The 23,156-nt window shown below is 44.9% G+C and overlaps 1 protein-coding gene across 1 annotated transcript in view; it reads left to right on the forward strand.

The window, feature by feature from the left end:
• The window catches only part of PTCD1 (pentatricopeptide repeat domain 1), a 49,692-nt gene extending 28,031 nt beyond the window's left edge, over positions 1-21,661 (forward strand). Inside the window, exons 7-9 of the mRNA XM_086940642.1 lie at positions 10,765-10,881; positions 16,286-16,468; positions 20,405-21,661. Coding sequence (XP_086796768.1) covers positions 10,765-10,881; positions 16,286-16,468; positions 20,405-20,569 — 465 coding nt within the window. The 3' untranslated portion in view covers positions 20,570-21,661. The remainder of the gene's footprint in view (positions 1-10,764; positions 10,882-16,285; positions 16,469-20,404) is intronic.
• Positions 21,662-23,156: the final 1,495 nt, after the last annotated feature.

Consider the following 23,156-nt stretch of genomic DNA (forward strand, 5'->3'; position numbering starts at 1 on the left):
TGCCTGAGCTGAGATTCATTGCAAATGTTTTAGTTAAAGACCTAAAAATATAGGTAAACAAAATCCTCTAATGAGCAGGCAACATTTTCTGGAGTTATTCATGGCTAGTACTGTTTATATGAAGTATTGTTTACCCTTTTGAAAATGGACATCCTAATATCTTCAGTGTTGTGCTATTCCTCATTCCAGCCGCCCCTAGCATATTGTTTATGGACCGGGATGACGCATTTAAATATTTTATTTGTCCATTGGCAAGTAGACCCAAGCCTTGCCCAACAAACCTTTTGGATGCCTGGTTAGGGTACCACAGCATGGTTATTAGAAAGAGGACTGTCTTCCAAAAGGGCAAGATTTGTACCCATGTGTATAAGTTGTTTACAGTGCATCGATGATTCAAAGCCTTTACTGTGAGTGTGAGCGCTAAAAGAAAATGGAGAGACCTTTAAGCTCAACTTGGGTAAAATGATAGTGATTCTGATAATAAAATGTGTCTTCGTTTGTGAAATTGGACAATATGTGTTTGTTTATCGAGCTTCTGTGATCTATATCTATACTACTATTATAAAGAGAGAACTTGCACCTTTTGGCAAGGTAAACTCGGGAACCACAGCGCCAATCCACACACCCAATACATTGTTGTAAACCACAGGGTGTGTAGATGGACATAGGCTGCAAAAAATAAAAAATAAACGTAAATTTAAAAAATAAAGTTTAAAAAAAAAAGTAGTCCCCTAAAACAAGCGCCGGCCGCGACGTAGCGCTGACCGCGACCTACACCTGCGTGATGACGTGCTGGGAGGAGCGAGGACGAGGGCCGACGTGCGGCGAGGAGTGACGAGTGGCGCGGCGGCTCAGGTAAGGCGAGGCGGGAGGCGGTCTGCGGTCCGGGCAAGGCAATGTCGGGGCGGGCGGGGGCCCGGGAGTGGGGGCTAAGTCCGGAGTTTTGCTGATGTAAGGCGGGAGGGCCGGAGGCGCGGGAGGGAGGGCGGGAGGCCCGGCCGGGACTAAAGAAATCCTCAAAATGCAGCCCCCAGCCCCCTTCTGCCCCCGGGCAACGCTGGGGCGGGCTGGAGGCGGCCAGGAGGCAGGCGGGCGGGCAGCGGTACAACCAATGTCGGGGCGGCGGGGGGCCCGGCCGGGACTACACAAACACTCAAAATGCAGCCCCCAGCCCCCTTCTGCCCCCGGGCAACGCCGGGGCGGGCTGCTAGTTATATATAAAGAAGAATGAATTCAAGAGTGGTGAATTTTCATTAAAATAATTTCATCTTGTAAAAAAAGGTTTGCCAAACTATTGTGCAATTTTAAGAATAGCCTTAAATACCATTTCTTTAAGGCATCATTTAATAAAACCTGTTTGATAAACGCCAACGTTTAGAACACAAGCATTTACAATGCAACTGTCTCGCCTTTGCAGAAGTTAGAGCTATTGGCATTGTAAATGACAAAATTTTTATTTATGTGTTGGTTTTGAAAACGGATAAATAAATGGCATTGTCATTTACAATGCCAATAGCTTAATCTCTCGCAAATGCGAGACCTATTGCATTTGCAATGCAATCGGTCGGGTATTTATGCGCGTTTGAGCTATTGACATTGCAAATAACAAAGCGTTTTATTTATGTTTCAAAAACCAAAACATAAATAAAATGTCTCTCACACTGCTGTCTCTCTCACACTGCTGTCCCTATTGATGTGTTTTATGGCGTAGACCTAAATTACAACACATGCATGTAAAGGAATACAGTGTTTTCAAGTGCAAAAAAAAAACCTATTGTCTTTTAATTTGCAAATGACCTTGATGTTTTAAGTGTAATAAATGAAAGGACATGCAAGTAAAAGGAGTGCTGCGGCAAACAGGGGTGTGTATTTTAATGTGAAGGTGGTGACACCCGGCTGCGGGTCACTGCCACTTAAGCTCTTATGTACCCGATGGCTTTTGACATGCTGCCATCTCCTTAACCCAATGCCAAGAAACAGTGGTCTGGAATCTATTGAATGGTACAAAATTAAATTCTGAAAATAAGAGGCTTTTCAGGCTAAAACACCCCAACATCTTAAACCCAACGTTGTCTCTCCCAACGTGATGTTTCTCGTTTTGTCAATATTAGAAGGATAGCATCAGTGTTGACTCTGACGGGATCTTACCCAGGTTACACGCGAAGATCTGTGTAGATGGTACACAATAACCTTTCTTACTAGGTTATCCCTATTACTGCTGTCAAATAAAATTTGACATCCTGTTCACTTCGATGCGATTGCTGCAGCTTCACAATCGGACAAACTGCCAATCTGAGCGCGACTCGGTGTGAGCCGGGGCCTCCATTTTAATACACAGACAGGGCACATACACCACTCTCAGTGACGGCCGGTGCATGCAGGTAAGAAGGAGGGTGGGGGCTAGGCCCCTGACACTCTAAAAAACAAATCTACACTCTACCAACGATGCATAACCAACATTGCTGTTTACTCGAGCACCCGGAAAGTGGGAGGGGCAGAAAAGCGCTATAAAAAGCCAATATAGTAGGTAGGGGAATGGATGAGCATATGAAATTGCCCTGAGTACCACCCAGTTATTTGAATTTAAATTTAGAAGTGCAGCTACTCACTAGTTGGAGTAATTTGCTCCTGAGAAGTGCTGGTACTCTTACAAGCAGAGTCTTTTTAAGGCATGGGCAAAGTGAGCATTTGCCCAGGGCCCCCACCTCCTGAGGGCCCCACGGGGGAAGTGAACGTTCAGTCCATTTGATTTAGTTCTACTATTGTCTATTTTACTATGTAAACCACTCTCCCGCTGTCTGTCTGCACCTCCTCCTCTGCTCTCTCTCTCTAGTCGATTCAGAAAAGGGGGTGGTGATGGACAGAGTATCTGAATTAAACAGAACACTCATAACCAGTCAACAGATCAGGGCTTGATCCATCACCGTTTTTTAGCTCACTGCACCATCCCAGCTCAGAACCTGGCTACATGCAAATTAGTCTGTCCCTGGCCCAGTGCATCATGGGAACAGGGCAGACCAAACTACCAAGCCAATTCTTTTACTGATTTGCATATAGCCAGGTTCAGAGCTGGGATAGTGCAGTGAGCTAAAAAACGGTGTTGGATCAAGCCCTGATCTCTTGACTGGGTGAGAGTATTCTGCTTAATTCAGAAACTCTGTCCATCACCACCCCCTGTTGTTTAATTACTCTCTCTCTAGTGTCATATAAGGATTCTCGTGTTCCTGGGCAACACAGATTTCAAATTTTTTTGATGACAGTTAGTGAAAGTTTAACAAATAAAATCAATGTAGTTTTGTGTTACACAGGCTTGAATGAGCAGACAATACGTTATAAATGTCAACGTTGTTTCAAACAGGGGCCCCCAAGATCCTTAAGATGACACTGTGGAATTAAATGTAAAATATTTGAAATTAAGGTTTGCTCTAACCATCATATTTTGGAGCCTAGTGTCCATATATAAACCCAATGAAAACGTCCACGTGTGCACAATGATGTGAAATGGCAGTCCCATTTTAAAGGGTAAGCAAGACTCAAGCCGATCCCAGGGCCCTGAGATATTCTAAGTCATGCTTCACACTTGAACACAAACATTGTGTGATTCTAGGCCAATCACGTGTTGTCGATTTCCCTGAAACTGTAAACCTCTTAAGGTAAATATCCTAAACCCAAATGTTGAACACGCCAATTGCTGCTATCCCTGTTAGATCAAGCTCCAGTTGTATCCGGGTTTCTGTACTCCCAGCTCGAGTGGGCAACACACAGACTAAGACAATACTCTGGGCAATCAGCTCCTGCATCAATGCCAATGTTCGCTATAAAACGCTGACTACTCTTTGCAGACGCGCAACACTAGATCAAAACCCTAACACACATACTCACTTCTGGCGCTGAATAGCCAGTAGGAATGGACAAATGCGAGCCAGGACCTACAATCACTGATATATATCTAGCGCTTAGAGCCTCTGATCTGTCTCGCTGCTCGCATTCCAGGGCATTGTTGAGCATGAAAAAGCTCCCTGGACGTGCCACAGCAAGAGGCCAGCTGTCATTTCAATTACACGCCACTTGCTGTGGCCACAACGGAGCTCAATCGCTTCGAGGCGGCTGCTACTGCTGTGAGAGGTACAACGTCTATCTGGGTGGCACACAAGTTGGAAACAGTTTCAACGCCTGTCCGTCAGCTAAAGGCCTACATCCTCCTTTGGTTTTGTTTTTACTCACTCAAATTTCCAGTTCGGTTTCATGCTTGCAGATCTAGTAGTTAGGGGCGCGCCCCAAGTCTTGCAAGTTAATCCCCTTCGTGATCTTATCAGTGTGGCACTCCTGGCAGAGCGGTGCATTGCCCATGTTAGCTGCGCAGGCTGCTCTGGTGCCACCCGTCAGCGGACCATCACCACTTCCAGTTTGGGACGACCCCCCTCTCTCCACAGGCGGGTGGTGCCACAGAGATGCTGCGGGCCGCTCCCCACGGCTCAGCCATGGGCCCCCTCCAGCCCTCACTCACTTTTGTTCGCTGACCCGACTGTCCGGACCTACGACCACCACAACTGCAGGCGACCACCTTCAAATCAGACGGGGCCTGCCATCTATTTTTACACCCAGCAGCAGTGGGTGTAGACAGGGCTGGGAAGTGTGGGGGAGCGCCTCTGGACCCTGCTGCCAACCTGCCCGCACATGCCCTCTCAGCCCATGGTGTGAAATGCGGCCGCAGCACATCTGAGGCGTATTGAATGACCCTGCTGAAGCCTGGCACAACTTTGATATTTCTCTGTCCCCTGTCTGCCTCTTAGCAAGGAAGCGGGTGGGGGCACGCTGTGATCATTTTGAAGCCTGGTACCACAATGCAGGGTTACTTTCAGTGGGCGCTCGGGCGCACACCCGTCACCTAAGAAAGGGTTGGGAAGAGATGTATCGAGTGGCCCAGTGTACACTGGGGAAACAAGCGCTCGCCATGACACAGTCTTTTGTCTCTAAGCCCTTCCTTTTCAGACTGGGCGCCCGGACTTCCTCCTGACTTAAAAGGTTCCTTATCTTCTTTATGGGGCCATCTGGACCCATAAAGAAGATAAGAAACCTTTTACTTTAGCAGTAAGTCAAGGAGCCCAGTCTGAAAAGGACGGGGCTTAGTGAGAAAGAAAAACGTCACTAGGACCTCTTCTCCAATGGCTGGCCACCGTTTAGGACGCCAGCCAATGGAGAAGAGGGGCGGGGCTTAACCTTCGGTAGTGAAGTGCACTCTAAAACATAAAATCTCACGAGCTCGACTGCGCATGTGCGTAGTACGCCACGCCAGGGCTCGACAAATGTACTCGCCCGCTCGCAAATGCGAGTCAATTTCTTTCAGGGCGAGACAGTTTTCATGCCTACTCGACCAGCCTGGCGAGTGAGCTTTGTCGCTGTGCTAAAGTGCAGTGCCGGTAGAAGTCTTTAGAGGGCAGCTGGGTGAAATGTTCAGAAATGCCGTGACAAAATGCGGGAAAAGCAAAGGGTTTGATTGGCTGAATGCAACGCGGGCTCGGTCGGCTAAGGCCTAGTTGCAATCAGCCAATCAGATGGTTGCTAATCTCCGCACAGTAAAGTTTACAGACTTCTCATTGGCTGATTACAGCCGCAGCAGGATAAGCGTGTAAACTGCTTTTGCCAACCCCTGTTCCCAATACACTTGACCGGAGGCAGGCCATGAACGACACTAGTGCCCTAGCGAAGCAGAAGTTCTCCTCCTGCACCTTGGGTGTAATCACCATGATCCTCGGAGCCCTGCGAGTGGAGCTCTGCCTGTGATGTAAGCCTGCGCCTGCCGAGGATGGCTCGATCTCTCTGCGGGGGACCCTAAGGTAGGTGCAATTGGATGGGGACACCGCCGCGGGTCAGGGGCTCTAGCCTTGATTGTTGGGTAGGGTGGCTTTGAAGGGGATTGACGCCCAGCAGGGGCTATTGTTACGCTTGTTCTCGTTTCAGACTTCAAGTCTTCTATCCGGGAAAAGCACAAACCTAGAAATTAGGCATTGAACATAATTATAATTAACGGGTGCAACACATTAGCACTGCGAACTGTCTATGATTAGAAAGTTGATAGTGCTCAGAGCACGACAGCTAGATGAGGCACATGAGAAAGGTTTGAGATTTCGAAACTGCACAGAGGGTGGCATAGGCGGCCGGAGGGCACTTACTGGACACGCCTCGTCAATGGTAGCAAGGTGCTAACAAGCTGCCTGCGGTGCCCATCAAGGCGCCAGATGTCAGCGAGGGAAATTTTGTGTTTGATGCTCACAGCTTAGAAGTTGGATTACCCAGCTCTACAAGGCGGATGCAGTCAGAGGTGCACCGACGGGATGCAGAGGGTAAACAGCGCCCCGCGATTCCCTTTGTTCTTTTAATTACAAAAATATTTAGCTGCATAATACGATCTATAGTAAGGAAGGAGTGAATGGGTGGGTTGGCAAAAATAAAAGTGGTATGAATGTATGGAGGCTGTAGAAAAGTGGACAAGAACGAAAATATATGTCCACTCCAAATTGTACAACCAATCACGTTAAACGCAATCTTTTTATTTCCATGGGTTATTTGCAATTAACTGTATATGAAGCACCGCCGTAAACAAGGAGGACCTGGCTGGCGCCGACTTCATTAAGTTGAAAGGCCAGAACGAGGAGCCCACCAGGAAGTAAAACAGATGTATGGGCAGATTGTAATCACAGTCTATGGTGTGAAATCGCACTGAAAGGCTTCACCGTCGCTTGACAGACCGGTTCCCACGTCAGGAACCTGGAAAGGAGAGTGATGGAAAATACTGATATCATGCCATGAGCAAGCAGGGCAGTATTGTTTATGTGGCCCTAGTTGTGCTTACACAGCGTGCCTGATCTGATAGCTGGGACATAAAATACAAATGCAAGACCCCGTAAAAACATTCCAGTCATACAGTTCCGGGTATGGTGCGATCTGCCCTTTCCTAGGCTGTGCTCTAATATGTTTAAGGTACAGCAGTGTACCGAGTACTGGGAAGAGTGTTTATCCAGGGCCGTACTCTAATATGTTTAAAGTACAGCGGTGAACCAGAGTACTGCTAAGAGTTTTTTTTTATAGATTCATATAGTGCTTACTCGACCTGAAGGTATTGGAGTGCTTTACAGGAGCACCAGTTACACTACACAAGGACACACTAATTTTTGTTAGGCACAGGGAGATTAAGTGAGCCACCAGAGCCATACTCTAGTATGTTCAAGGTACAGTGGTGAACCTGAGTTTGGCTAAGAATATTCATCCAGGGCCACGCTCTAGTGTGTGTAATGTACAGTAGTGTACCCGAGTACTGCTAAGAGTGTTTATCCAAGGCCGTGCTCGCAACTCAAAACATTGCAGTGAGAATAGTAATGAGGCAAAATAATTTGATCATGTCTTACTGGTCATAGAACAACTGTGCTGCAAATGTTTTGAAGAAAATTTGTATGTAACCAATTTTTGGGTCGAGTGCATTGATGTTAGGTCGAGTAGAAAATCCTATTCACTAGACCTGCAGGTCAAGTACGATTTTTAAGATTTGTCGAGCCCTGCACGCGAGACCTAAAAAAGGATTAACAATTAGGGGTTGGCGGAAGTCGCGGAATGGACTATCGCGGAGAGTCACGGAGATTGAACCAATCTCCATGCCTCTCCGCAATATTTCTGTTGCGCCAGCCCGCTTCCCGCCCGCCTTATCAAATTATATTTAAAGGGTAAACTAGTAACTTAAATAAAACTTACCTTATTGCGCCGCAACCTTCCCCCATTGCGGCTTCAGCTTGTAAACTGCGCATGCACGGGAGCCTGCGCATGCTCAGTCCTGGCCAGGAATGCGCATGCACAGGCTCCCGCGCATGCACAGTTTACAAGATGAAGCCGCGATGGGGGAAGGGCGGGAGGCGGGCGGGTGCCCAACTTCTGTTCCGCCTGTGAATGTGCGGAAAGTGCAAATTTTCGCACATTCCGTGGGCGGATCGGAAATGTCCGCCCACCTTTATTAACAATGAAGAATCAGTGTGGACATTTTAAGGGCAGTGTGAAAATAAATCAAGGACCCCATTCTCCAAGAAAACCTGCTGGTCTATGTCCTCGCAAAGGTTCAGATTTCCTAGCAAACATTTGTGAATTCCATTTTCATATGAGCAGACATGATATATTTGCCCATGCAAAAATTTGCTGAGTCATGGCAAATACATTTGTTAAAATGTTTTTGATTGTGTGTTTTTTTTCTCCAGGGAAATACCCTTAAAAGTATACATTTGTGAGCACAATCTCACAGGGCAATCTGGTCCAGTAACCAGGCCCGGAAAGTTTCTACCACTGTTCTCCTATTTCCTCAGTGAGTAAATTTTTGGAAAGATGCAAAATTAGAGCCTTGCTAGAACCTGATATAATATGAGCCCTGGCATAAACAGAGAGAATTTTATCAGAGCTCTGATATATTGAGAACACTGCTTTACTTTGTCACCTCACAACCTGGCTCAAATGGGGAAAGTAGATTTATTTTTTACAGGACAGGTACATTTCTGAAGCATCACATTTCCAGGACGAGCAGATAATTTATAAAAGCAGTATCCCGCATGTCTTGAGTTGAAATCTATAGTTGACGAAGTCTTCTGTACATCTGAGGATGGTAGATTGATCCCCACAAATCGGGTAATTGTAAGATCTGTTATTGCTTGAAATAGCAAAAACGTGGAGTGGAGCACTATATAGAAATATATTAATACATTGTTACTTTCATTAATAACATTACCAATAAGGTTACTGTTTCCTTCCCCACACGCCAGAAATGTGCTAGGTTTGTTCGTGATTTTGTAATGTAGATCAATTAATTTGGATCCAAGATAGCATTTTAAGACAAAGCACCTATATGTTGTACATCTAAATATTGTTCTCCAATGTAATACGTTCAGTTTATCAACTATGCAAAAATTACAGATGAGTAATCACTTTAACCATTGACATCTGAACCTGTGACCCTGAGGGTCGAACCAAGTCCACATCTGGTGCATTTGCCAATATGATTTTCTGTAAATGTGTTAATCCTCTATGCAAGCAATACAAATCAATGAATAGTGATTTTCTTCCCCCCATTTGTCAAGTTAATTGCATTCAGCCATCCCAATAATGTATGAATAGCCTGCATAGTAATGGGATGGGTGGATAGATTGACTCAACAATTTTTTGTTAAGAATTTTTAGTCTTGCATGTGGATTATTCATAATTAGATACATTATTTCAAACATCAATTTTAATTATACAGCCATTTAAGATCTCTAGTTATCTAATTGCTTCTAAAAGCCATATTTTTCTATGATTTTCATCAAGTGATCTATCAAATATACAATAAGAGCTGGTAAGCCATGGTGCACACAAATGTGTATATGTATTTGTAGTAGTCTAACTAACAAATTCTAATGCTGACATATAAACCCTAAAATAATTAAGGTACATTGATATATTTAAAATTGTGTAGTATCAAATGTTAGGATAGTTTGTATTACTGTGTGGCTGACATGTTCAAATTAAGCTTGGCAGAACACTTGAAAGTCAACAGTAAAACAATGCAGCTGGTAGGCGTTATTATGAAGTTACGTATTGTAATAAAAAGCGATAGCGAATAATTGAGAGTATAGAATAGAATGGTCATTAATTGATTGTTTTCAGTCGTAAGTGATTTGTGTCTGTAATGGCTTGGGTTTGTGAATGAAGAGCATCCTTTCATGGCTGGAGCATTATTAAAATTAAATGGTTCCCATTCATGGACATTTAATTACAGTGTTAGAATGGAGCCCCTATTTTCTCAACACTTAAAGATAAGTACATTTGCTTTAAAAATAATTGCATAAAAAGTAAAGCACTTTTAGGCCCCACAACAATGTTAGTGCGTGCCCTCCTAAAATAATTTTTATATATATCAAATAATATATTTTTAAGACTCCGGATGGGATAACACACATTTGAATTCATGCGATAGGCATTTATAACACCCTGTATCAAGATCTTAATAGAGCAGCCTGTTTCAACCACTACTCATTGCTAACTTTCCGCAGATTCTACATTGACTCACAGCCAAAAAAGTGAAGCACACTTCAGTGCTGTAAGCTACCACTGTAGACCGATTCCCATGGAACAGGATTTGTAATCAGTAAAATAATGCTTGAGCAAAGACATTATTCCGGATATATATATATATATATATATATATATATATATATATATATATATATATATATATATATACTCAGCATTACGTCCCTGAGCCAATGATAATTATGTAGTTTATATTGTTCTATGTACTGTTATATGTATTGTTTGTTTAGTATATTAGTGTTGTGAAACTTCTATTTCATACAAATATGGGTGATAAAAATAAATAAATTTGTCGGATCCTGTTTTTGGGTAGTAAATTGAGCCCACTAATTGAAGTCTCCGTGTTACTTTCATACATTCACAGGCAAGTAATCTATTGTCGACAGTCTTTCAAACCTTTGAATTTGTAATGTTACATCAAACGTAATATTATCAACATGAATTATGAGAAACATTTTACTTTTACAATGGCTTTTATTTGTATGTTTATCTAATGAGAGACAAAACAACTCTGTCTGTGTCTCTGACCGTTTGTGTATTTTTTAACATACACTCATTTATAAGCATTCAAATGAGATGTAAATGAAATTTTGTCTAAATGAAATTTGTGTAGGGAGGTGCTAACTGCAAGAACATGCTTTTACTGAAATCATGTTTCTTTAGGCGCTGATGCCAATGTTGGTGAGCAGAGGAATAGCACCGAACCTACAAACATTTTGTAACTTGGCAATAGCCTGCCGCAGTATGAAAGATGGAATGCAACTGCTCGCGGACATGAAGGTGAGATTGATCAATTTGATTAGGTGCCTCCTCCTGAAGTGGAGGCTCCTTCTGTAAAATGTCTTCTCATGTGGAGTCTGTGTGAAGAATATAACTTTAAAGGAAACTCCAAGAGTTTTCGGGTATGTTACAAGCTTAAGGTAGTTCTGAAGATCTTGCGTCCCAAGACTAGAGCAAAGTGGAAACCATTTCACAGCATTTGGTGGATCATGCACACATCTCTTTTTCCCAGAGTAAGTCTGGTAGCAGGGAACGTCTGAACAGAGAACACAGATGGTGATGTGAATTCTACAAGGGAGATCCTTAGTAGGAAGGAGCCTGTGAATAAAACTCAGTGGATATATCAGGGCAAGGACTGAAACCTAATGTGTCTCAACATGTAAATGTGCAGTCCATGCAGGGTGGGGGGAGGTGTTTGAGGGGTAGTGTTCAGCTTCAAGTTAAGCACAGTGCTAGAAATAACCCTGATGCAAAGGATGAGATATGAGCTGGTAGAGGGCTGGAATATCAAATTACCTTTAGGCCAGACAAGTCTTAATTCATCGTCTAGGGCTTCATAGACTTATACTGCCTAGACTCATTAAGATGATTAATGAACATTTGCACATAGAGCATGGAAACATGTAATATTAGGATGGGATACACTTAAACATTATAGCTTCAAATTCAAAAATAGTGCTTTATTCCTTCTCCAGTTCTGGCTCCAAAATTGGCCAGATGCACCATGGTTTGTTCAAATGTAATGCTCCTTTCAAGTGAAAAAAATAGGAGTTAAGTTTAAATGTTCTCTCTCATCCTTACCATAGTCTTTCTGCAACAATTTTCAGTTATTCGAAACACTTATTTCGATCGCTCGGATCAACAAAGCAGAAAAATATAACACTATTTGCAAAATAGATAAAAAACAGTCCAGCTATTGTCTTAAAACAGTTAAAATTATTAAGACAGAGTAAAGCAGTTCATAGGATAAATACATTTTCAGTTTGCAAAACACTCCACTGGTTCCATCCCTATTATACCTGCTTGAGAGTTGGCTACCACATCTTATAGACACTTGGAGCACGTTAACCAGGTTGCCATGAAAAATTTTGACACACTGAAAACATTGGGCATGGATGTACTGGTACTCAAAATTCTAAAAGCAACCTGGTATCTACTAGTACCAACATTCTTGCACAGTGGGACAATCCGCTTTGCTCGCAAACTACTGTACTGGGGTAAATGTCCCCCCCCCCCATGCCAGACATCGGTCATCACCACCAGCAGACCACTTAGAAATAAAGTCTTTGACTGGAAGGATACCACATCTAAACTGCAGATATAGTTTGTGTGTAAGAGAAGGTTCAATTCCATAGAAGATTTAAAATATAACTAGCACAAAAGCCAGTAAACACCTAGACTCAACCTCTCTAAGAGAGTTTTAATAGCATGAAACCAAGGGATTTTAACTACAACCGGATGGGTCATCCGCTCTCTGACACCTTCACGATAGGGTTCAAATCGGCTGTAGACCACAAACGATACCAAAATAATAACATTCAGCATTCAATTTTATGCCATAGTTTTCTCTGGACAAGGTTGAGGTGCAGGTGGACAAGAGGAGTACTCATTGAGAGTGCAAGTATAGACCTCATAAGCCTATACTCAGTTTTACCCAACGGATCCCTGATCTGGTTCAAAAGTGCAGCACGTCACACCTTAGAATCAGTAAGGGATGAATGAAACTCTACGTCAGTTCTTACTTTAGAAACTATAGCCTCGAGAGAATCTTTTTTCCACCCATTTCCACACTATGTTTTTCTGATTGTTGGATGCAAAAAGGTATCCCAAATCTTGAGCCCCCTTCAGGGTTGGATTTGTTCTAAAATTATCAGTCAGTGTTAGGGATAGGGCATGGTGGTCACTATCAAGTCTATCGACCACTTTAATATCTATTATATGAGGCCATAACTTCACATCTGCAAGAAAGTAATCAATACAACTCTCATATCTAGGTCTATTAAAAGTCATTTTTAGCTAAACGAGCAGATGGGGTCCTGCCATTTGCAGCTCTTAAATGAAAGTTAAATGTGTGGGACAATACTTGACCAGCTTTTGAAGACCAGCGTCTCGGAGGCAAATCCAGCTGAGCGTTACCCCACCGACCATCACAATCTACTGTCAGTTCCAGTTGGTTATCAATCTGGGGTTCAAATGTTGTATTAAAGTCTCGTGCCACAAAAAGGAAACCCCTCCCTATTTGCTCTGTGATTGCTCCCTCCAGGATATTAAGAACCACCGTCTCTGCTGGATCAGGGCTCACTCTATTATAAACAGTAAAAATTATTAAAACAATACCAGAGGATAGTATGAGCGCAACTGCGATAAAATCTAGTGAGTCAATGTGAATATTCTTAATTTGACATTGTAAGGAAGTTCTAACCCAAATCCCTAACCCACCTGAGGTTGTGCCCCTTCCACATCAGGTTGCATTTACATTTACAGATGGGAAACCACATCTATGGATAGATGACAAATCCCAGGTCTCTTGAAAAAAGCATACATCATGGGAATCAATGAAATTACCCCTTTCCAGGTCAGGGAGCAGTATTTAAATTCCAGACATATTCCTTGACAAAACTCTCAAAGGAAAAGCATTAGGCTGGATAAAAGAACACTCACTAACCACTGGCTCTACAGCCGGAAAAGGGGAAACTGGAGCAATCTGCTCGTGATGTGTAAGCAAGCATATCTCAGACCCAAAGGATGTTGCATTTACACTAAATGACTTTCTTCCGACTTCAGGGGACCTGCTTAATAATTGAGAATGAACAGCAGCTTTATTAAGACATAGAAGAGCGGGGTTAACTGCATCAGCTCCATCAATAGCAGCCGGGGGTGAAACCAGTCAAGGAATAGACCCATTTGTCTTTTGGGTAACGTCCTCCCAGCCAGGGGTGTAGCACCTACGGTGGTACTCCCGCCAATTTCCTGATTCCGATATTTTATCTTAATTTGGTTTTTTGTCTGGGATATAGTTCTATCCTTCATGACCATAAGGCAATCCACTTTATGCCTATGGGATATGAGACCCTTGACTATAGTTTTTCTTCATTTAGACTTGACAATCTTTCGGTTCCCACAATATCACTTCTTATGATGGAATGAAACTGCTGAACAGCCCTAAACCAGTGAATAACTTTGTTTATGAGGGACTCAAGATCTTCCTTACCACCAAGGGCAACCTGGGGACTGTTGTGAGAAAGGTTTGTGTCTCCGCATTCCCCTGTTGGTTTACTACATAACAACCATTTCTCGCCACTCCTCTAGGAAAGAGCAGGTTGGTATTACCTGGGGGGTAACACCGCACCAAAGGTAACCTGCCCCCATCCCCCCAATTGGGCAACTCCTGTATCCCGCTGATACGCATCATTCCCCCCTAATACCATACAGAATATTCATATGGTGGGAGCTGTACTTTGGGTTTGGAGCTACAAAGTGTTGATAAGTTGTTGCTGGGATTTCCCTAGGCAACGGTTTAGTATTCGACTTTTCAAGGGCGACCACCTGGTTTAAGGATAAATATGCATCCATCCTTTCCTGTGACAAATTTCCAGCATCAATAGTATTATTCCTCATCTTTTCCTTCTCCTCAAGGCTCACTACCACTTTCATAAGAGACACTATTTGGTCCCTTAAATCCCCTCTAACACCCACCAAACAGCGAAGCATAGAATAACAATCCTGTGATGGAGTTCTGAAGAGATTACTACAAGTTTCTTCGCTTACATCAGCATCAGGATAAAGAATCGAAACACGATTTCGACATTCATTGCGACTTCATTAGTATCTGCCAGAGGAGTTTCAGGCTCACATGGTAGTATGGGGTTAACTTGTGTTACCTCAGACAATAAACCCTGTTCCCTCTTAGGTTTATAAAACATCTTGGGAATCTGCTTGCTAACTCCAACTGAAGGGGAATTGCCACTAGCAGCTGGGGCAGGGTTTACAATAGTCAAACACTCAGAGATAAGGTTATCAATACGGTCCAGCACCCAGTTCCCTGTGGCCGATGTCAGAGATTTCTTTTTAGATTTTTAAGATAAGGGCGCTCGTTCCCCTGCTTTCCTCTTCCCCATTGTAATGTTGAGGGGATGAGTCTTAATCAAAAACTCCACTGTAGCACTACAGAATTAATCAAAAACACTATAAAATAGCGAACAATATGACTGCCGACTATCCGCGTGGAGCCTTACTGCAGCTTTATCTTCAGACCCACACCACGCCGACTCTCTGACTTTAGCCGCGGCTGCTGGTGAGATGCTGGAGAAGTACATCAATGGCACCAAGGCCTTGAGGAACTGCAACCTGGGCAGAGTTAGGTTTGTGGGATTGACAGCCAGCCAATCCACAATTCGGCGGGCTTGGCAGCTACAATATTCATTAGTACTAAGGATTGTGGGTAACAGTGGACTAATTCCATTGATGAGTCAATATATGCACCATTCAATGTGTGAAGAAATGTAAAAAGCTTCAAGATCTCTGTACTTCTTCTTCCAAATGTAAAACTCCAACACCACTACATAACCTTAATTTTGTACTGAGATTGTTATACTTTTACATACACCTTTATGAATTTTAGTTTGCAAAACGTTGTGCATGGTTGTGTTACGGTTACACCATTACCCAATGAGATCTCTAAAGGCTACACATTGAAGGAGTCCGCTAGTAAGAGAAAAATTGTTTTTTATTATTAAGTCCTGCTTCGCTGACAATTACCCACAATACTACACAAATCAAAGGGGGAGTGAAGTACACAGGTCTTGATACCAGAATCTCACAAGGATTGTCTCGGAAACCCTCAACCACTATTCACACAGCCGGCGGTGTTCATAATCTCCACTAGAGTGATATAGTGGAAAGCATCATCATCGAATCTCCCACCTGGGAACTGAATTCTCCAGGTGAGTAACGCCTCCACCAGGAGGGAGATTGTCTGGATGAAGGTAATGGTGGGATCTGTGCAATGAAGTAAAATTACCTCCTATGCCTAAAACAATTATTTTAATGTGAAAAAAGGGATGGGGTAAGGTTAAAAACAGAGATGTTGTTCGGACATATTACCAATCCTTTAAAATCCAGTAATCTGGTCTAAATGTTTCAGCCATCGGAACCTCTGTGGATCAGTTGCTGCTTACCCCCTGCAACTGACCTACCAAGGCTCTGATGCCTGCTTGGGTTTTAATATATATTGTGATATCATTCACCAGATGGGCTCTTTAAATAAATCATTCGGACGCTTTAAAGTAACTATCTGTTAAATATGCAAGTATGGTTGGTGGGATGATTTAATTTTGGCTTGCTTGACATTTTCAACTGAATCTGGTAGCTAGGAACATTCTGCAATCTGTTTGTATTTTACCAGACATTGGAGATTACACCAAACAGCCACATCTACAGCGCTCTTATCAATGCAGCTGTTAAGAAACTCGACTATGACTACCTCATCGCGATCATCCGAGACATGAGAATGAATAGCGTCCCTCCAAATGAGGTGGTCATTCGCCAGCTGGAGTTTGCTGCACAATATCCACCTAACTTTGATCGGGTAGGTACCATAACAAGCTTAACCGCAGAAAGAGGTTGTCTCAATATAATTTATTTACTTATTTGTTTATCAGGTTTATGAAGACATTGTGAACAGCTAAGTGTGTCAAAGCAGGCAGGATCCAAGTGTTAATAAGGGAATATACTTACTCATTCCTCAAAGTAAAGATCTAAAGTGTATGACTCTGTAGCATTTGTCTGTGGAATTTCACCCAATAGACCTGTTTCCTGTACTTCCATAAATTGTTTCCTTTTCTTTCCCTAAGAATCACCAACCTTTTCCTTTCTAAATTCTGCCAAGTTTCAAAACACCACTCTTTTTAGTAAAACTACAAAAAGCAAGTAAACTGCCAAAATCAAAAATGCTATCGAAAACATATACCCCTTTATGTGGGGTTGGACTAGCCTATAGGAAAATATGGTCTTTCCAGAAGGGCTGTTCTGACAGGATAGTGTGTGGGCCCGTTTTGTGGCGGTGTGGTCGCCAGTTTTGCAGTGTTGTGGGCCACTTTTGTGGCCACACAAATGGAAGGCAGATTGGTGAAACAGCAATGGGGCTCTAATATAACAATCATATGACTAGTAACAGTGCAAACCCCGCAGTGCTGTGGCCTAGTGCTAGACAGCCCTAGGTTATGCTCTCTCTCACTGCCTTTCCGTAATGTTTTCTAGGGACAACGACTACAGAACATACAGATGGCGCCTTGTTTTGATAAGACTTTCAGGGTAGAACAGTAGGGGTGTGTTGATGTTTTTTTCTTTTTGCTGGGGAATGAACATCGTTTCCTTAATATATTACCACAAACATTGCCTGCGGCTGGAACAAATGTCTGCAGTCAATCAGTCAATCAAAGCATTTATATAGCGCACTACTCACCCGGAGGGTCTCAAGGCGCTAGGGGAGGGGGGGGTCCGCTACTGCTCGAACAGCCAGGTCTTGAGCTGCTTCCTGAAGGCAAGGTGGTTCTGGGTCAGGCGGAGGTGGGTCGGGAGGGAGTTCCAAGTCTTGGCGGCCAGGTAGAAGAAGGTCCTTCCTCCTGTGGTGGCTCTTCGGATACGGAGACGGCGGCGAGGGTGTGGCCGGTTGATCGAAGCTGCCGTGTGGGAGCGTAGAAGTTGAGGCGGCTGTTGAGGTGTCCTGGGCCTGGGTTGTGTAGGGCTTTGTGTGCGTGGGTGAGGAGACGGAAGGTGATTCTCTTGTTGACCGGGAGCCAGTGCAGATCTCTCAGGTGTCCGGAGATGTGGCTGCGACGGGGGATGTCCAGGATGAGTCGTGCTGAGGCGTTCTGAATCCGCTGGAGTCTCTTCTGGAGTTTGGTGGTGGTTCCGGCGTAGAGGGAGTTGCCGTAGTCCAGACGGCTGGTGACTAGGGCCTGGGTGACCGCCTTCCTGGTCTCGGTGGGGATCCACCGGAAGATCTTACGTAGCATACGCAGGATGTTGAAGCACGACGAGGAGACGGCGTTGACTTGTCTGGTCATGGAGAGGGAGGAGTCCAGGATGAAGCCCAGGCTGCGTGCGTGGTCTGTTGGTTTGGGTGCGCTGCCCAGGGCGGGGGCCCACCAGGAGTCGTCCCAGGCGGAGGGTGAAGATCCCAGGATGAGGACTTCCGTCTTGTCCGAGTTCAGTTTCAGGCGGCTGTTCATCATCCACTTGTTTACTTCTGTCATCCCTTCGTGTAGGTTGGCTCTGGCGGGGTCGTTGGTGAGGGAGAGGATCAGCTGGGTGTCGTCGGCGTAGGAGATGATGTTGAGGTTGTGTTGTCGTGCGATGGCTGCGAGGGGGCTCAAGTACACGTTTAAGAGGGTGGGGCTGAGTGAAGATCCTTGTGGTACGCCGCAGATGACTTCGGTGGCCTCGGATCTGAACGGGGAGAGGCGGACTCTCTATGTCCTTCCGGCGAGGAGCGAGATGATCCATTCCAGTGCCTTCTCCTGGATTCCGACGTTGCTGAGGCGCTGCACTAGGGTACGGTGGCAGACAGTGTCAAAGGCCGCGGAGAGGTCTAGGAGGATGAGGGCCGCTGTTTCTCCGTTGTCGAGCAGGGCTCGGATGTCATCGGTGGCTGCGATCAGGGCGGTCTCGGTGCTGTGATTGGCCCGGAAGCCAGACTGCGAGAGGTCGAAGGATCCGTTCGTCTCGAGGAAGGCGGCCAGCTGCTTGTTGACGGTCTTCTCGATGACTTTTGCAGGAAACGGGAGCAGCGAGATGGGGCGGTAGTTCTTGAGGTCGGTGGGGTCGGCTGATGGCTTCTTTAGTAGAGCGCTGAGTTTGGCGTGCTTCCAGCTCTCCGGGAAGGTAGCGGTGTTGATGATGTCCCGCAGGTGGGGTGCGATGACAGCGTCTGCCTTGTTGAAGACGTGGTGAGGGCAGGGGTCGGTCGGAGATCCGGAGTGGATGGAGTTCATCGTGCAGACGGTGTCTTTGGTGCTGATCGGGGTCTAGGCTCGAAGGGTGGTGGTGGGGGGCGGTGGTTCAGTCGTGGCGTGCGTCGGTTGAGTGCTGAAGCTGTTGTGTATGTCTGCGATCTTGTTGTCGAAGTAGGAGGCGAGGGAGTTGCAGAGGTTTTGTGAAGGGGTGATGTTGTTGTTTTAGGCGTTGGGGTTGGAGAGCTCTTTAACGATGTTGAAGAGTTCCTTGCTGTTGTGTGCGTTGTTGTCCAGTCGTTCCTTGAATGCACACATCCATCACAAGCTGTTCAGATAACATGTGTTCAAAGAATTCAAAGTTGCCTCAATTTCAAAATGCAGGCCACATGTGTTTTTATACCAGAGTCACAAAACTTTTATTTGGTGCCCAAGCCTATCATACGTCCCACTCCGATCCTGCCTTTCAGCCATGTGTAGGCCGATTTCTGACCCCTACATAGGATAGAGACCATGTTCTAGGTATTCTGCTGTCCATTACGCCAGTGATTTGGGTGGGGTGGTGGAAGTGAGTACTGGTCTCTCTGATGCCTTAATCACTTAATAAACATTCAACGCTGATGGAGGTTCAACAGGGCAGGAATGGCCTGGGGGGGTTGTGGCTAGACTGTTTATTACTACCTATCATATGACTTCTATAGTAGTCATGGCAGAGCCCCACTTTCCTTTGTGCATGGTACCCAAGGCAGCCACTATTTGGTCCATTTACCCTTTAACATCTTCAGTCTCAGAAGGACGGCATAGTAAGAGCAGCTGACCTTTCCTCTATACATCATGGAAGGGACACCGAAAGTTGTGGCGTGTAGATTTTTTCCTTTTTTGGTGGTTATTATAGCTTCTCTTGTTCTGCCAGCTAAACCTAATTCCTCTGTCCATTTTTCACGATTCAAGGTTGGATATTCTGTGCTACTTACGGTGTCTGCCCTTTCTAAGCGCTGATTAAATAATCGTCAATACTTTGGTCGATTCACAAGTAGGTGTGAATCCCCAAAATTGAAATATTGCCTTGCTTGCAGGGCAGGATTTTCAACCAATGGTTTGCACTTCCATCGATTTCTAGCAATCCAGTTGTCTAAAGGCTGAAGTGTGCATTGCTTACATAATATCTCGACCAGTCAGGGATGCCAAAATGCCTTAACATTTATACTTGTCTTGCAACAAAAAAAAGTAAGATTTTTATCCCCACGGTTAGTGGCCATCATGAAATTCAGATACTCCTCAAAGGCTGAACCTGGATTTCCATACGTGATGCTCGTAGATGTTAACTGCTACCTTTGAGTTCATATAATGGACCTACTGTGAGACATTATTTGAAAATCAGAAAACCAGTTGTGTTTTTATTGTATTATTAAGAACCTAAGAAGCGAGTCATTTTGCAGCGTTGGCTATGCTAGTCTTGAAACCATTGTATTTTTGCTTGGGTAGTAATCTGTCTTTAAAATGTTTTTTGGTTTTAATTTAACTGTGATCTAGTATTGTATTTACATTGAATTTCACATTTTATGTTTTAGTACAAGGAGAAAAACCACTACCTGGAGAAGATCGATGGTTTCCGGGCTTATTACTTCCGGTGGTTGAAGTCAATGCCTGCTGAAGAGACCCCACACCCATGGGCAAAATATAGAATTCCCAAGCAGACATCGAAGCCCAGTGAAATGGATAAAGACTTTGAATGAAGGGGGCATCTCCCTGACCTTTGTACACTGTTTTGAGACTGTATTGTAGTTCGGAAACAGCATGTCGGATATTAAAATGCCCTTAAACACACGCTAAAGTCCAACAATTTTCATCAGTTATCTAAAGGACCCTCTTGACCTTACCAGATCAAATGACTAATTAGCCATGCTCCTAACATCTCTTTGTTTGCTGAGTTGCTATCAGGTTACAGTAGAGAATTCACAGTGTCTCTAAGTAAAAGTAATCTCAATTTAAATCTATGTATTGTATACCTCAACAAAAAATGTACATCAAAAGAATACTAACCACAGCACTGTCATAAAGAATAAATGCACACTATAGAATACTAAGGCAGCTTCCTTTTTTAACACTGTCTTTTTAATCACCCCTGTATCCAACTCTGAGACCATATAAGGAAACATGGGAAAAGTGCACAAGAAACTACAAGTTGTAGTTCAAAACAACTCCTCAAATTTTAGAAAACCTACAAAGCATTTGATTTTATTTGAACTTTTTGCCTAGTAATTCAAGCCACATTGTAGTGGCCAGAGAAATCTTTGGACCAAACACATGAGGGGGGGGAGGGGGGGGAAATAAGCAAGTTCTGGATACTATAAATAGTCATTCGGCAATGGTAAAATCAACTGACTAATCCAGTAAACATTCATACTAGTAACAAGCATTGGAAATGCAATAGGGCTCGCATTAGGAAAGTTTGAGCTATTGGTCTTATAAATGATTTTTTTTTAATTTATGTGTTATTTTTTAAAATAGCTAAATTAATAGCTTTGTCATTTACAATGCCAATAGTTATAACTTTCGCAAATGTGACACCTATAGCATTTGTAATGCAACATGTTTTGTATTTACGTGACTTAGATGTATTGCTATTACAAATAACAATGGCTTTTAATTTTCTTAAATTAATACTTAAATAATTTATTTAATTTGTAATGGCAATAGCTTAAACTTTTGTAAATAACTTTTGTGAAGATTATGTTCAGTGTTTTTTATTGTGACAAATTCAAGAACAGAAGTGAAATATTAACATCTTTTTGTGATTTGTAATAAAGCGTGAAAGCTTGAAAACAGTTTGAAACATTAAAAGAAACATATTTGAACCAGTGATGCTGTGGTTGCGCTGAGTGATGCTGTGGTTGCGCTGAGTGGTGCTGTGGTGGTGCCGAGTGATGCTGTGGTGGTGCCGAGTGATGCTGTGGTGGTGCCGAGTGATGCTTTGGTTGCGCTGAGTGATGCTGTGGTTGCATCGGTGGAGCTTAGTGGGTGCATTGGTGGAGCTGTGTGGTGGATGCATTGGTGGAGCTTAGTTGGAGCATCGGTGGAGCTGTGTGGTGGGTGCCTCGGTGGAGCTCTGTGGTGGGTGCATCGGCGGAGCTGTGTGGTGGATTCTTCGGTGGAGCTGTGTGGTGGGTGCATCTGTGGAGCTGTGTGGTGGGTGCATCTGTGGAGCTGTGTGGTGGGTGCCTCGGTGGAGCTGTGTGGTGGGTGCATCGGTGGAGCTGTGTTGTGGGTGCCTCGGTGGAGCTGTATGGTGGGTGCCTCGGTGGAGCTGTGTGGTGGGTGCATCGGTGGAGCTGTGTGGTGGGTGAATCGGTGGAGCTGGGTGGTGGGTGCATCAGTGGAGCTGTGTCGGTGGAGCTGTGTGGTGGCTGCATCGGTGGAGCTGTGTGGTGGCTGCATCGGTGGAGCTGGGTGGTGGCTGCATCGGTGGAGCTGTGTGGTGGGTGCCTCGGTGGAGCTGTGTGGTGTGTGCATCAGTGGATCTGTGTGGTGGGTGCATCGGTGGAGCTGTGTAGGTGGAGCTGTGTGGTGGGTGCATTGGTGGACCTGTGTGGTGGCTGCATCGGTGGAGCTGTGTGGTGGCTGCATCGGTGGAGCTGTGTGGTGGGTGCATCGGTGGAGCTGTGTGGTGGGTGCCTCGGTGGAGCTGTGTGGTGTGTGCATCAGTGGATCTGTGTGGTGGGTGCATCGGTGGAGCTGTGTAGGTGGAGCTGTGTGGTGGGTGCATTGGTGGACCTGTGTGGTGGGTGCATCGGTGGAGCTGTGTGGTGGGTGCATCGGTGAAACTGGGTGGTGAGTGCATCGGTGGAGCTGTGTGGTGGGTGCATCGGTGGAGCTGTGTGGTGGGTGCATCGGTGGAGCAGTGTCGGTGGAGCTGTGTGGTGGGTGCATCGGTGAAGGTGGGTGCATCGGTGGAGATGTGTGGTGGGTGCATCGGTGGAGCTGTGTGGTGGGTGCATCGGTAGGGCTGTGTGGTGGGTGCCTCGGTGGAGCTGTGTGGTGGGTGCATTGGTGGAGCTGTGTCGGTGGAGCTGTGTAGTGGGTGCATCGGTGGAGCTGTGTAGTGGGTGCATCGGTGGAGCTGTGTGGTGGGTGCATCTGTGGAGCTGTGTGGTGGGTGCATCGGCGGAGCTGTGTGGTGGGTGCCTCAGTGGAGCTGTGTGGTGGGTGCCTCAGTGGAGCTGTGTGGTGGGTGCCTCGGTGGAGCTCTGTGGTGGGTGCATCGGTGAAGCTGTGTGGTGGGTGCATCGGTGGAGCTTAGTGGGTGCATTGGTGGAGCTGTGT

The sequence above is a fragment of the Lissotriton vulgaris genome, chromosome 10 (assembly GCF_964263255.1).
Source record: "Lissotriton vulgaris chromosome 10, aLisVul1.2, whole genome shotgun sequence".
NCBI lineage: Eukaryota > Metazoa > Chordata > Amphibia > Caudata > Salamandridae > Lissotriton > Lissotriton vulgaris.